Genomic DNA, 13,832 nt, shown 5'->3' on the forward strand with positions numbered 1-13,832 from the left:
AAGTGGTTAGATGCAGCATTCAAACACAAACTGGACGGAATATAAACACAAAACTTTTTATTTTGTTTGCATTGGCAAGCAGGAGTGTTTACACTAGTTTACACTGGAGAGTGTTTATGAGTTAGTCTATAAATCTGTATAGGAAAGACACATAAACAAAGAGGTATGATGGGAGCTTAAGATGATGAAATGCCTTTAGAAAGTAGACTCGTTGAGCAACAGAGTATTTGTCACTGTATATGTATCTGTCTGTCTGTCTTCTCTCTCTCTCTCTATGGTTTTTGCTCAGGGTTTGCACTTGGCTCCATTTAGCATGTGAGTGAAAGGTCTGCCTGTGTCCACTTGCTCCTCACATGCACAGGTCTCTCCGCATTTGTCAAAAACCACGTCATTTGCGAGATGAGTGTAAGATGAGTGTGTTTTTCTTCGGGCCCACCTCGCCTCCCATTTTGTCTGGAGCAATTAGTGGCCAGACCACCTGGCTCAGTCACTTCAAAGCTTCGCAGATTCAGAACACGGACGTAAGCTGCAATGCACAAGCTACGAATCTGCATGTGTGTGTTTGCGTATATGACACATTCTCAATGATGAAGTGCAGGCCTCTGGGAAAATGTCAGGAAACAACAGCTACTCCTCCTGCATGTGTCTGGATACTGTGCAGACACATGTGGAAAAAGGGCTAAAACAGGCATCGGTACACATGCTTTCATGCCAGTGTTGTGGCTTGGCTGTTGTGCTTTGGCTAATTTCAGTGAGCCAGGTCAATTCCTCTTTAAGAGACAGAGGCATGGCACGAATCAAACTCACTCCTGGCCAGAGAAGCAGTGGGGATACAGTTCATAAAACCTTGTCATTTGATAAGCCTTGCATGGAAAGTTTAGCTGAAACAGTCAGAACTGCTAAAGTCAGCCATTCTCAGGTACAGTATTTACTGGAATCTATTGAGCAGTCTAAACTTTGTTTCTTTAAACAAGTCAGGAAATCTACCAGACGGCCAAATCGTTTTTTTTTTATACTCATAATAATAACACTAATAATTCTAGTACATTTTTATCAGGTCTTGTAACTGGACTGCGCTCTGTCATCTGTCGTACAGGCAAACGTTTCGAGGAAATTGCATTTTACGCAATTGACAGAACTTTTTTAATGAAAAAAAAAAGACTGAATAAGATACATTTTTGCTGTGCGAAACTTACATTATCTATTTTTTTTCATGTGTTATTTGACAGCACCCAGAAAAAAGATTTAATCTCATCACATTCTGAAAGCAGAAGACAGCAGTTAAACTTCCAGTCTAATCAGCACAGCTATTTCATTTCCACAGCCCATGCTTTCATAGACTCCTGCGCTTTTAGGGTAAATAGTTTTCAACACGTTTGAACCAAATGTCACTGTTCAGCGTTTGACGAAGTTTTGTAGAAACGCCATTTTTTTCAATGCAAAAGCAAAGATGTAGTGTACTGCTTGACAGAGTGACCTTATGTGTGATGTAGACTGTGCGCTGTACAGGTGCAAGACATCTTCTTTCCCACCACTTTAAGGTGTTCCCTGGTGTGTGTTCCTTAATCCTCAGCTAGCCATTAGATATCTGTTCCCCCTACTGCCTCAGGGTGTGCACCAGTAGATGCGTCATGATCCATTCTAGTCCCCAAATGTGTGTGTGTGCGTGTGTTAATACTTACTCTCAAGAAACTGTCCAGGGATCCGTTCTCCATGTATTCTGTGACAATCATGACGGGTTTACCTGTGGCAGAGAGGGAGGTTTCAATCCTTGGTTACATCATGTTAGTTGTGTCACTCCTAAAGTCAGAACAATGACTTCTGATTGCTGTGCAACAGAACCAACAGCCAAACACTCCACCAACAAAGACACTCGTAGCTTAGCAACATATTAATTTTAGATTTATTTTCTGAAACTGGTAAAGTCACAGGAAGTCAACAGGGAGGGCTGTAACTTGACTTAAAGCAGACGTGCATGGGCCCTGATGGGGACCAGGTTGACGTCTTTTCTTTCTGTTGCACACCCACACACACACACACACACACACACACACACACACACACACGAATAAAATGATCCTAGTCATAGTTTTAGGGTCCCAGCAGGTCAGCTGTCAAAGTGTGACATCTTTATTTCTGTGGAAGATCTGGCTGTAAATCCACGCCGCCTGCTATCATCTGTACCTGATCAAACTACGGCCAACACCAGGTTTATTACAGGGTGGAAAAGGAGAAAAAAAAAACTCTTTAAGAAACCCTTAAATCAGCTATCGTTAAATGAACGGTGTCGGTGTCAGGACTTGTTTGTGTCCCAGATGTTCCCCCTGTTTCGTTCTTGACTTACCACCAGCCGTATGCTTCTTCTCCATTTTACTCTGATTAATGTGCCCTCCACCCCCCCTCCCCCTGCCCTCTTTCATTCCCGACCTACCTTCGCTCTCTCATCCCTGCCTCTCTTCCCCCATCACCCCATCCTTCCCTTTTCCTCCCATCCCTCCTGCATGTATTAATGCGAACCCTCCCCACATCTGGCGAGACGTCGTTTTTTTCCTTTTTTTTTTTTTTCAGGAATGACACAGGCTGAGTGGAGAGGGTGATGGAATCGCTTGTTAAAAGAAACAAATCTATTATTCTCACTGGGAAAAAAATAAACTTTCCATTAGTAATGATGGAAGTTGGCTGACTCAGTGTTTTTAATTTAATCAAAGCAGATCTGGTGCAAATTGCAATTCAGAATGCCCCTATGAGCCAATCAGACGCTGACAAAAAAAAAAAGACCTATTTGGCACAACAAGCAGCTCGAAGTAAATGAGCCAAGACAGAAGGTGTGCTTGAGTTAAGGAGTGGAAATTAAACAAATAAACTCTGACTTCCAGTTTGTGTTCATAGTAAAACATACAGTGCATACCCTAATTAAAACTAAATTTTAGCTTCTCAGTTTTTCCCTAATATATGTGTTTCCCTAAGACATGCCTTTTTCAGTTATTTTTTGCCAGCTCAAAAAAAAAAACAACTCTCTCAGCAGCTTCTCAATACAGTTGCAACACTCCTTCTTACATTTACAGTAAAAAATCTCTCATCATTTAAACACAGTCACAGATACAGATAAACACCCTCCACCCACACCCCCCTCCTATCCCTAAAAGGCTGTGATGGATCGCTCCGTTTACCAGCGGACGGCTTTTATAGTCTCAGACGGGAACACACACACACACGGTCCTCCCTCCTGTCCTCCGCCCTCTTCCCTTCCCTTTTTCTCTCTATTCTCAACATTGGCAGCATAAGATAAAGGCCCCCAAGCCCCTTTCTTCTGTGAACACAAGTTTCAGTGTGTGTGCGTGCAAGTGTGGGTGTGTGTGGGAGAAAAGAGTACATGCATGTGTGTGTGTGAGTGTGGAGGTGCGCGCCTACAAATATGCAGCCTGTGGATCAGCCAAAAGCAGCAGCAAGGTAAATGGGGTGTGAAAGTCTCAGGATTATTAAGAATTAACAGGAGCAGCTTAATAAATCACCCTACAGCAGTGTGTGTGCGTGTAGATGTGTGCGTGTGTGTGTGTGTGTGTGTGTGTGTGTGTGTGTGTGTCTGTGTGTGTGTGTGTCTGTGTATGAGAGCATATCAAATGGACCTTCTAAAACTATGCCCTGCACTTATGCTGCTCCAGCTCACGCACATGTGTTCAGGGGTATCCCTCCAAATGTCATGTACACACACACACACACACACACACACACACACTCACAGTGCTGAATATTGGGCTTCCCCTATTAGTCTAGAAGCAGCAAGTGAAACCACAGTCTTGTGTTATTGCAGCATTTTTCAGCGGCTGGACATTAATAGGAAGAGTAGTGCCCTGTAAGATGTATTACACAAACAGTCTCACTGATGAGGGATCACACACATAAAGGCGCTTTCACTTTTTATGACCTTTGCAAAAAAAGTTTTGGATTTATTAACGTGAAGTACATTTATTTTCCAAATGAAAAAAATAAAATAATGATTTTATAATGTAAAATATAATTTTGACAATGTCCAAAAATCCTCACTATTTTCTATTTTTTTCATTTTTATTTATCTTCCCACCTTTTTAATCTGATTCCCAGAATTCTCAAAAATATGTGGTTTAAACTGATTAAAAAAATAAAATAAATAAATGCAAATATATCTTTTTTGTGTGTGTGTGTGTACAAAAAAAAGTCCCACAATGCAATGTTTCATCGTTACCCCTGAGAGGACACGTGTGAATTACAATTTTACAGCTCTATTCCTGTTAGTGGTGACTCAAAATGATGAATCACAAGTGTGTCTGAAATATCAATTTGCCGTATATACCCGCTGGGAATTTTCTTTCTTTCTTTCTTTTGCAGTTGCCTGATGTGTCTGCAAAACCTATAACTGCAAATAGAAAGCCAAAGAGAAACAGAAAAAAGGACCAATAATTAATTCAGACAATATGGTTCAAATGCCCCGCCTGTTGCTGTTTGCACATTACACTGTGGTTCCTCAGTGATGCTGTTTTTGATTAGAGGAAGCCGTGCAAGCGAGTCACTGAATTAAAATGACTGAAATTTAAGAGGCAGGGAGCAATTAAGACATCGAGATGACACAAAGAAAGGGGAGTGAAGAAAAAAAGAGACAGAATAAGAGGAACCCATATTGGGGACAATAAAGTAAGGGAAGTTCTCCATGTATTTTATTCCACTCTTTAGAATAACCACACTGGCAGAACTACTTAACAAGCCTGGTGCCGCAGGGAGAGATAGAGGCCGGGCCCATTTCTCAGCGACAAAGTTCAGACTCATTATTTCCCTTTTTCTGCAGTCATTCCTTTTTAAAGAGGCCTTCTGTGTGCTAATGATAGTCTTATAAAGAGGCCCAGAGGGGAGCGAGTCAGAGATATGGATTTATGGATTTATGCCTGCTTTGGACACAGGCTTTGATCAGAGCACATTGATCTGCAGAGATTTACACCACGGCAACTCAATAAAACTCCTGCGCTCTTTCACAGAAGTGTCGGCCACTTTAGAGCCATTTGTCAAAGACAATTGCAAATCCGGAATCGGTAAAAAGACTCTCTGGAGATGCGGAATCTGTGATGGAATGTGAATGCAAATCACATCTCGGTGCTCTTGTTCTCTTTCTTATTTCAATGTACTCTATTCCTGTTCTGTCCTAGTCTTCCGCCATGTGTTCTTCTAGTCTACTCTATTTGATTCTATTCTGTTCATTTCTTGTGCTTAAACTTTATTTTTCGAGCATTATTGCCAATCGTGATTTGGTTTTCACAAAGTTAGTTTCCTTCAATGTATCTTTAGGTCAGGAGTTATGGATGTACTTACTGCGTGTTACCACCCCCTCCAGCCTGATGATGTTGGGGTGGTCAAACTGTCCCATGATTGACGCCTCAGCAAGGAAGTCCCGCCTCTGCTTGTCTGTGTATCCTCCTTTCAGAGTCTTGATGGCCACACAGATCTCCTTCTTGCTGGGCAGCTTCAGGCGACCACTGCACACCTCGCCAAACTCACCTGAGGATAAAATCATGCAAGATACAACAAAAGAAAATAATGAGCTTTTTTCTTCTTTCTTTTTTTTTAATCTTAAACACCTATGTCAGAATTTCACTTCTCTGACTTTTTACTAATTTCACAATCCTTGTTTATTAAATTGTATTCATTTTTACATTTTAAGGTATAAACATACTTTATCAAGATATATCTTGAGAAAAATTGTCCAAATGTTTGTTCATATGAAAATCCATTAGAAACTAAGTTGTATGTCCTAAAGGTTAGATGCAATGCTAACCAATGAAGACTTATATTCTACTCCCCATGGACCATTTTAATATCTTTAATTAATTAATTATTTGTCATCCAACAGGAACTGACTCAGTGTGCAAAACAGGGCTGGACCCAAATATTCCACTATTAGATTTTTGTTTGTTGAGGATATTCAGTTTTCAGTTTTAGGATTTGGATATTCTTATTCTCTCTTCGTACACTCTTATTTCATTGTAGAGCTGCGTGAAGCATTTTGATTTGTCTCTTTCTGTCTCTGTACCATGAGAGGTCTTCTCTGCACAGGATCCGACAGCCAGTGCAACCTGATGGTTATTATCTGGTTAGACAACAGAGTAGAGTCCTTTCAGTGTCTGTGTGAGTTTGTTGGGACCATTTAAAGGCTCAGTATCAGACGTTAGCCACTGCTGCTGTGTTGACTAACTGACCTGAGGAGAGTGGCTCTGGAGACAGTTGTTAAGCGTTGTGTTTAACCTGTGTTAACAGAGCACTGAATCTTATGAATATAAATCTCAAATCTCATCTCTACTGGTGCCTGTATGCTGTATCTGTGCTTTAGTTTCACAGCTTTGTCAGGCAGATTCAGAGCTGAATCTTTGATGGTCCGACTGTGAGGACAATTCTGTCATTTTTCAACCTTATTGCTCCTTTAACTAGATTGTATCCATTCAAATTATGGGTCTTTCTTTACACTCAACACCTTCATTGTAAAGACAACTAAACATGCAGTAAGTTTCACATAAATACTTTAATAACACTTTGAGCCCAATCAAAAGTAAAAGACAGAAATTATCCCCCTGGATTAGTTACTAAAGCTAACAAAACAGGGATCTAAATCAGGATTATTGGGTAACAGACCTAGCTGCCATGTCTGGAAACCTCTGAGTGTATTTTTTATAACGTGCCACTGCAACAGCCAAAAAGAGAAGCTGTGTTTAATGTGTCATCCATTTTTAACAGAATGTTTGAAGTCACTTAACCCATGGCTAGGTCAGTTTCATCATTAAGAGCATTCTTAACAAGCTTAGCATGACTGAGAAGCGTTTCAATTGTTGTTTGAGGTGTCACGATGTACAAATTTTACAGATGAGATGACCACTTAGAGTCAAAGCTGAAGCCGCAGATCAAAGAGGATCTTGATGATTGCCTCTGTCATTACTCAACTCCCATTAATCAGGAAAAGTATTTATTGATTTTGGAGAGGGATCACAACATAATTATGTGTTACGACCATTAATTATAGTAATAACATCATGTGTAGTAATAAACTTTGAAACCGATCCACCCGAATCCACAGTCCAAATAACAGCTCAGCGAGCAAAATGATCTTTCAACTTTGCTTCAGTGTCGTATTAAAACGCAGCGTGACTCAACATCCACTCTGGGAGAGAACAATTAGCATTCCTTGCTGGTGAGGGGATGTGTGTGTTTACCTTAGCCCGTGCCTATGTGTGTGTGTTTTGTGAGTTTCACCAGGTACTGTAAGCTGGCCACTTCAAAGGCAGCCAGCCATGTTACAGCTGGTGACGGGGATTTGGCGGCACTGTAGAGGATGAGAATGTGTACATATGTGTGCATGTATTTCTGTGTGTGTTTTCCCCTAAAATGTATATGCATATTGAGTGTGCTCATGCGAGGTGATCTCAGAGCTGAGACATGTGCAGATCTCCCTCAGTCCTGTACAATCATTTCCCATAGCAGCTCTGGATCAGAGAGCATGGGTCAGACCTTGGACTTGAAGCAATGGGGTCTGGAAGAACTTAAAGTAGAATAATTACAACCTGTCTAAATACCAAGCGCATGCCTGTTCCTCTGGCCCTCGGCGATGGACGGACAAGCCAGGCCAAGGCACCTTTTTTATGTGGTCACTCTGAGAAAGAAGATCTCGGTCTAATAAGGCTTGATTAGGGACACTGACTCCTTTCCTGCTCTGAGTGGAGCTATAGGTATCCCACTTTGATGTGAAAGTCTTACCCATGTAAGCAGAGCGGAGCATGTGTTCTGTCTTTTAACACACAATCACCGACTGGCAAGAAGATCAAAGTCTTGTTAACATGTTTAATGAAGACAGATGGGGATTGAGGCAGGGATGGCAAAAGAAGAAGTATGCTGTGGATTGTTTAGAGTGCTTACATGGTTTTATAAGAATCACACTGGTGGGTGGTTGTATTCGAGATGACAGACGAAACTGTTTACATCATGGATCAGGCTTTAATGTTCACCTCTGGTGTTCACTTGGCATTTACTGATTTTACAATAGATTTTGAGTCAAGAGCTGAAGTCTCACTTCCTCTCCCTGCTAACCAGCATTCCAAGAGAACAAATCACAATGTTTGTTTAGAACAACTTCTGGGAAGCAAACACCCACATCAAGTACATACAATGAAACTGTGATGAGCAAACAATGCCTCAGTTGGTTGGTTTGGTAGCCACTTAAAAAAAAGCCCCCTAAAAATTAACACTAGTTTAAGTGTACGCTATATTTAGAATATTTTTATAGCTTTACCTTGCCAATTGACTGTCCTTTCTGATGGGTACTGAAGCTGGTATCTCAAAACCACCATATGCCATTGAATGAACAGTATACTTTAGGAGTTGTTGGTCGATCATTGCCTTCACCAGTTAGTGTGTACGGTAAAGCAAGAAAATATTTCAAATACATTAATATCACTGAGTTTTAAGGTGGCTGAAATACGTGGTGGATATGTGGATATATGGTGGATTTCATCCTTTTTCTAAAGACATCAAAATATTCCGAGGGTTTTCTGTCCATATCCTAAGACAAGATATGTTGTGTCTACTACTCTACTGGTTACTACTAAAAATATATATATATATATATCCCAGTAAAACTATTATTTCATTAGCGATCACATGTAGCAACAACACATTATATCCCAAAAGTAATTACTGTCAAAGCCTCAAGGGAGCTGTGCTTGCTAAAGGCGAACAAAACAATCATCATTTTGTCTTGAAGGTGTAAATGAATGTGATCCTTAAGCTAAGTACAGTATTGGACTCTCCAAAGAGCGATTGCCTCAAGTGGCTCCAATCATCTAACACCTAAAGTCTGTTGTTGTAGAGTGAACGCGAGGCAATTATTTGGTACTGAGTAAAACTGAACATAATCTCACAGTTGCTTTCCAGCATAGATTAAAAATAGATTTATTGCACAATGGGATGTTGAACTTCATGTAAGTATGGAGACACACTAAAATAAATATACTTTGTCTCGGCCATGCACTGTGCACATTAAAAATGTATCATATACTGTAGTGTAGCCTTCTTTGGTGTTAACTCAAGAGTGTGTGAGGGTATTAGGGTTCAACTGATATTGGTTTTAAAGGGATGATACAGAGGGTGGTGTTAATTATATATCATATTATTAATACAGTATTTTCCCTTGTGTTTTCCACTAATCATATTTTTCTCTCCTCTCTATGGCTGCGACATTGCTTCACATGTAAATTTAAGGAGAGACCATCTTGCAGTGATGCAGCGATCCACAAGTGAAGTCAAATGTCCGCCAGCAGCGTAAAGTGTGTGTGTGTGTGTGTGTGTGTGTGGCCCCTTACCCACTTTCTACCCCTGTTTTTCCCTCCCCTTGTTCAGACCACACACCTCTTCAAATTCTCCCCTCAATATGATCTCAACTACACACCTGTAAAGGTTTGTGACTGCATTTTGCACATTTGGCAGACACACAGACAGACACACAGACAGACAGGCATATAAACACCTCCCAAATACTCAAATTGCTTCTTTGGTAGTTTCCAACTGGTGTCACCAGGAGCAGATTTTGCCATGATGATGCACACACAGACTCACAAGGTAAAAACAATGCCATCGCAATGTTTTTGCAGCTAGTAATGAAGCATGAATTGCATGGCCCTGTAATTGGTCTGTAACTGTGTAAAATGAAAATCGCAAAAAGGGCTTCCAATAGAGAATCAGTGTAGCACTGATAGAGTCTACATAAATAAATACAAACACTTCATATCAGAAGTAGAGACTGACTTGTATATAGCTGAGTTCTAATAAATAAGCCAATATCTACCTGTGTATCACTGTAGCCCTATAGCTATCCATATGCTTTGTGTCTGCTATCTACTATGAAAAATGCATTGTGGAGTGTAGCATAGTCCAGTGTGGAGTCAGGTATTAGACTCTCAGGCTGTCCTGACAGCTTTACAGTGTGGAGGGCTGTTGGGACTCAGGAGACCGGCCTCTGTGCTTCGGCTGTGTGCTTTACTCTCCATCTATTCTGCCTGCACTCGACATGAATCACAATGCATTACCCTCCCGTCTGCACTCCTGCTCAAGTTATCAGGGAGTACATGATGAGAGGAGAAGAGAGGAGAGGGGAGGAGGCTTGTTTTACTGTTGCGTTCCTTCAACTTCAGAATTAGAGCATCAGGCAATCGCCTGTGGGAAATGTGAAGAAATAAGAGAATGAAGGTGTAAAATATATAGGGTGGAAAGAGGAAAGTTAAAAATGAGCCAACTGAAGGTGAGCAGAACAACTTCTAATTTCACCATCTCTCCCTCCATCATAGAGGAGGGCTGGAAAGAAGGGACTTCAAGCTGGGGCATTAAATGCTTTCTCATTCCCAGCTGTGCAGTATATGGCACACAGTTAAACTAGCCTGCTGCTACAAAAATGTAGATATATGGGAGCTCTACATGCACCTCATTTTTTTTCTATATGTGCTTCAGCACTTGGTGTGTCTTTGTCATTTAAACAGAGCGTGAAAGAGTAAGAAAGTCGAAGGAAGTTACTGTGAGGTGAGAGTAGGAAAAAGGAGGACAGGGAAAGGAAGAAACCATTTCTTTCTCTCAACCTGCTCTTTCTTTTACAGTTTAAAAAAACAAATTTGGAATGACTCTTTAGCACCTGTTTTCTGGACTAATAAACATCCAGATGTGAGTTTATTTATCTTATTTTATGTCTCTGCTTTGTTCAATGAGGTGCTAGCTAACTGCTAATACTTAAGAGAATTCAGGAAGAGTTAGGAATAGACAATGCACTTCACTGAATGTACAGTACTAGTGACAGTTTAACATAGCCTGGAGTATTTCTAGAAAGTCACTGATCTTTCACACAAAATGCATTTTAGCAGCTAGAGGTACCTTTCTTATTTGTTTTTAATGAGATTGCGCCTCACGTTTCTGCACCTGGCGTTTTTGTCGGAGTGCTCTGAACTCCTTGAGTTGAAAAACTTCAGCTCAGAGTGGAAAAGCACCCAACGTCAGCAGGTTGTCAAACTACCCCTGAGTCTTCCTAAAATATGCCTGGAAATGACCATCATGGAGGCGAAGCCCCTGGACTGACTGGCGGTATTCCCCATGACCCACCCTCTTTTTTAGGGTCTCATGTAGCCACGCAGATCTCCATTTCCCTCTGTTCCATTTTAGGAACTAGATACTAATTATTGTTAAAAAAAAAAAAAAAGGTAGCTTGAGGTTAGGAAAAGGAGACCATGGGGTGCTTACCTGGCAACAATAAAAAGGTGCAGCAAGCATTTTTTTTAAACTAGTGGCCATTAGTGTAAAAAAAAGGCAGTGCAGTGCCCAGGTTTTGCTGCCTTCAAAAAGCTTTCTGTGTGATCGGACCCTAACTGACCGGCAGAATTAACCCCTGTTTAGAAAACTGTTTTCAGAATGTCAGTGAACTGAACTGAATTTTCATTTTGCAAACCAGCTTTAGTTGAATTTTTCTTGTCTGAAATACACTGCATGATGTCTGTGTATGCAGCAAAGTCTGATCAAGCATTTTTCCTTGTTGGTTCTCACCTGCTCCCACCACTTTGTCGATGGCGATGCAGGAGGCATCCAGCTCCTTTGCAAACTCATGCACAGCCTGGCTCGGATCCTCGTACGTGTGGGGGTCCACGTAGGTCCTGATACCCGGCAGACGCACTGCAGATGAGAGCAGATTGCATCAGTTAATGACCATGTAAAAACTCTGTGCCTCTTTATATGTGTCCTTAAATCCACATATGACTTTGTACAGACATGTCACCTTGCTACCGCTCAGCTTTTATGCGAAGACAACATGGAATACATATTGATGATAAGTGATGATATGTCTACAGTGAAACTGGGCGACAAAACCAAAAATTTGTAAATGGTGGAGTCTTCATTGTCTCGATAATTGAGTGTCAGTGAGGAATTTCCTTCAAGCGAACAGAAGCCAGTTAACACAGCAAATTAGAGTTAGAATACGACTGCAGATGCTGCTAAGTTGAACAAGCCACACAGTCATTAATGTGCAGCTGATTTGTGATACAAGCACACAAATGAACTAAAAAGGAACAATCACAGCAACTGAAAACACTTTCAGTGTATATATAAGTATGTGGGTACTGTTTTTAAGACAGACTTAAAAAAAAAAAAAAAGTGAACCTATCCTTTAGGTAATAAATTTGTACTTTATTAGTCCCTGTGGAGAAATTTATGCTTTACATCTGACCCATCCATACTTTTCATGAAACAGCAGACAGTTCAATCCTTAGGGAGTTTGGGGCCAATACCTGGGTAAAGGTCAAAGGTAGGAGTTGTCCTAATAAATTCCACATCATATATGAATAAAGAAGCAACAAATAGGAGGCAAGAGAATGTGAGTTATGTTAAACCTTTTGTCCCTTTGTGATGGTCCACATCAGAGATTGTTACTTTCAACTGCATTAAAAAGCCACGTGAGTAAGACTTACTTGTCACTGGTCAAAAATGTATCAATGGAAAGGACTTTCCTCTGGAGTAAACCCTATAATTAGAGACAGTTTAAACCTTGAGTCTCAGCTCATGCCGCAGCTGGCAAAGAGAACAGTCTGATCTTGTTCCCTATCCAAATGAAGCCTCCAGGATTGGTTCGCAAATGGACCGAGAAACCGTCTTCTTAACATGGTCTCGGTCCGATTACTGTCTTCTCATATGACCAAACGAACCGAAGTAAAGGGGAAACCACTTCAAGCTTGGAAACAGCTGCTCTAAACAACTACCATTGATAAAGACGCCCAAGGAAAACAACTTCCCGCTTGTGACTATCAAACTATATCTACGCTGTGACTACCTAGATGTATTTGTATTCTGTGAATGGTGAAATGCAGAGAGGATAGATGGAACCAAGCCTCGGGGAAACAGGGTGCAGTACTTACAGTGGCCGTTGCCAAAGTGCAGTCTTTTTTCATCAGGATGTTTGGATTTACTGTGGCAACAAAACCTGCCAATCCAAACAGAGAAAGGTCATAAGTAGTGCCACATCTCCCAATAAGACTTCACCCATTGGCCCAGCCTTGAAGCTAGTAAGAACTCTGCGTATACGTGCATGTGTGTGTGTGTGTGTGTGTGTGTGTGTGTGTGTGTGTGTGTGTGTGTAATCCCAGCTCTTATAAACCAAGAGAGGATCAGTAAGTCTTATAATGAGCCATGGATTTATACTCTCTCTGAACAGTACTGACTGCCAACTTCAGCCACACACACACACACACACACACACACACGGGCATGCGCACACAATTTGTAGGTTTCTCTTATATACATACATACTCACACACACATACACACAGTTGTGACAGTACATGTTACAGAAGTTATGAGGGAGAGAGAAAGATAGATGGAAGTGCATTTGCTGACATGTCAAAATTTACAGTACGTGGTGTTGAAATGTGTAAGGTCACTTTGAAAGATACATATACAGTTATTTTTCAGGTACCACTGAGGGAAGACAGTAAAAGGTTTGCTGGTATTGGAGGAGAAAACACTCAAGTGACTAGTACGGACCTGCCAATCAGGACGTAGAGCAGCACAGTGAGCAGGATGATGGCCACAGCGGAGGAAATGGCGATCAGAACCACCTGGCTGCTCTCACTGGAGATAGAGAAGGCTGCTGAAAGACAGAGAGCAACAAGTCACGTGGCAGTGCTGACCTTATAGCCGTTACTTCATACTACAGTTTCTGACACAGCTATTAGAAAAGGCAAAACCATTCTTTGAAATCCAGGACAAAAAAATAACATAGATAGGACTGGTTTCCTTTT

General features: G+C 41.0%; 1 protein-coding gene across 4 annotated transcripts in view; it reads right to left on the reverse strand.

Annotated features, from left to right (window-relative positions):
- epha3 (eph receptor A3) overlaps positions 1–13,832 on the reverse strand; it is a 114,746-nt gene that overhangs the window by 20,437 nt on the left and 80,477 nt on the right. For 3 of the 4 annotated variants that reach the window (XM_049593854.1, XM_049593857.1, XM_049593856.1), the window contains exons 8-12: positions 13,576–13,681; positions 12,951–13,015; positions 11,587–11,712; positions 5,338–5,523; positions 1,683–1,744 (exon numbers count right to left, since the gene is read on the reverse strand). In XM_049593854.1, coding sequence (XP_049449811.1) covers positions 1,683–1,744; positions 5,338–5,523; positions 11,587–11,712; positions 12,951–13,015; positions 13,576–13,681 — 545 coding nt within the window. The remainder of the gene's footprint in view (positions 1–1,682; positions 1,745–5,337; positions 5,524–11,586; positions 11,713–12,950; positions 13,016–13,575; positions 13,682–13,832) is intronic. The other variant, XM_049593855.1, reaches the window with a different exon arrangement.

Source organism: Epinephelus fuscoguttatus, linkage group LG13, assembly GCF_011397635.1.
Source record: "Epinephelus fuscoguttatus linkage group LG13, E.fuscoguttatus.final_Chr_v1".
Lineage (NCBI taxonomy): Eukaryota > Metazoa > Chordata > Actinopteri > Perciformes > Serranidae > Epinephelus > Epinephelus fuscoguttatus.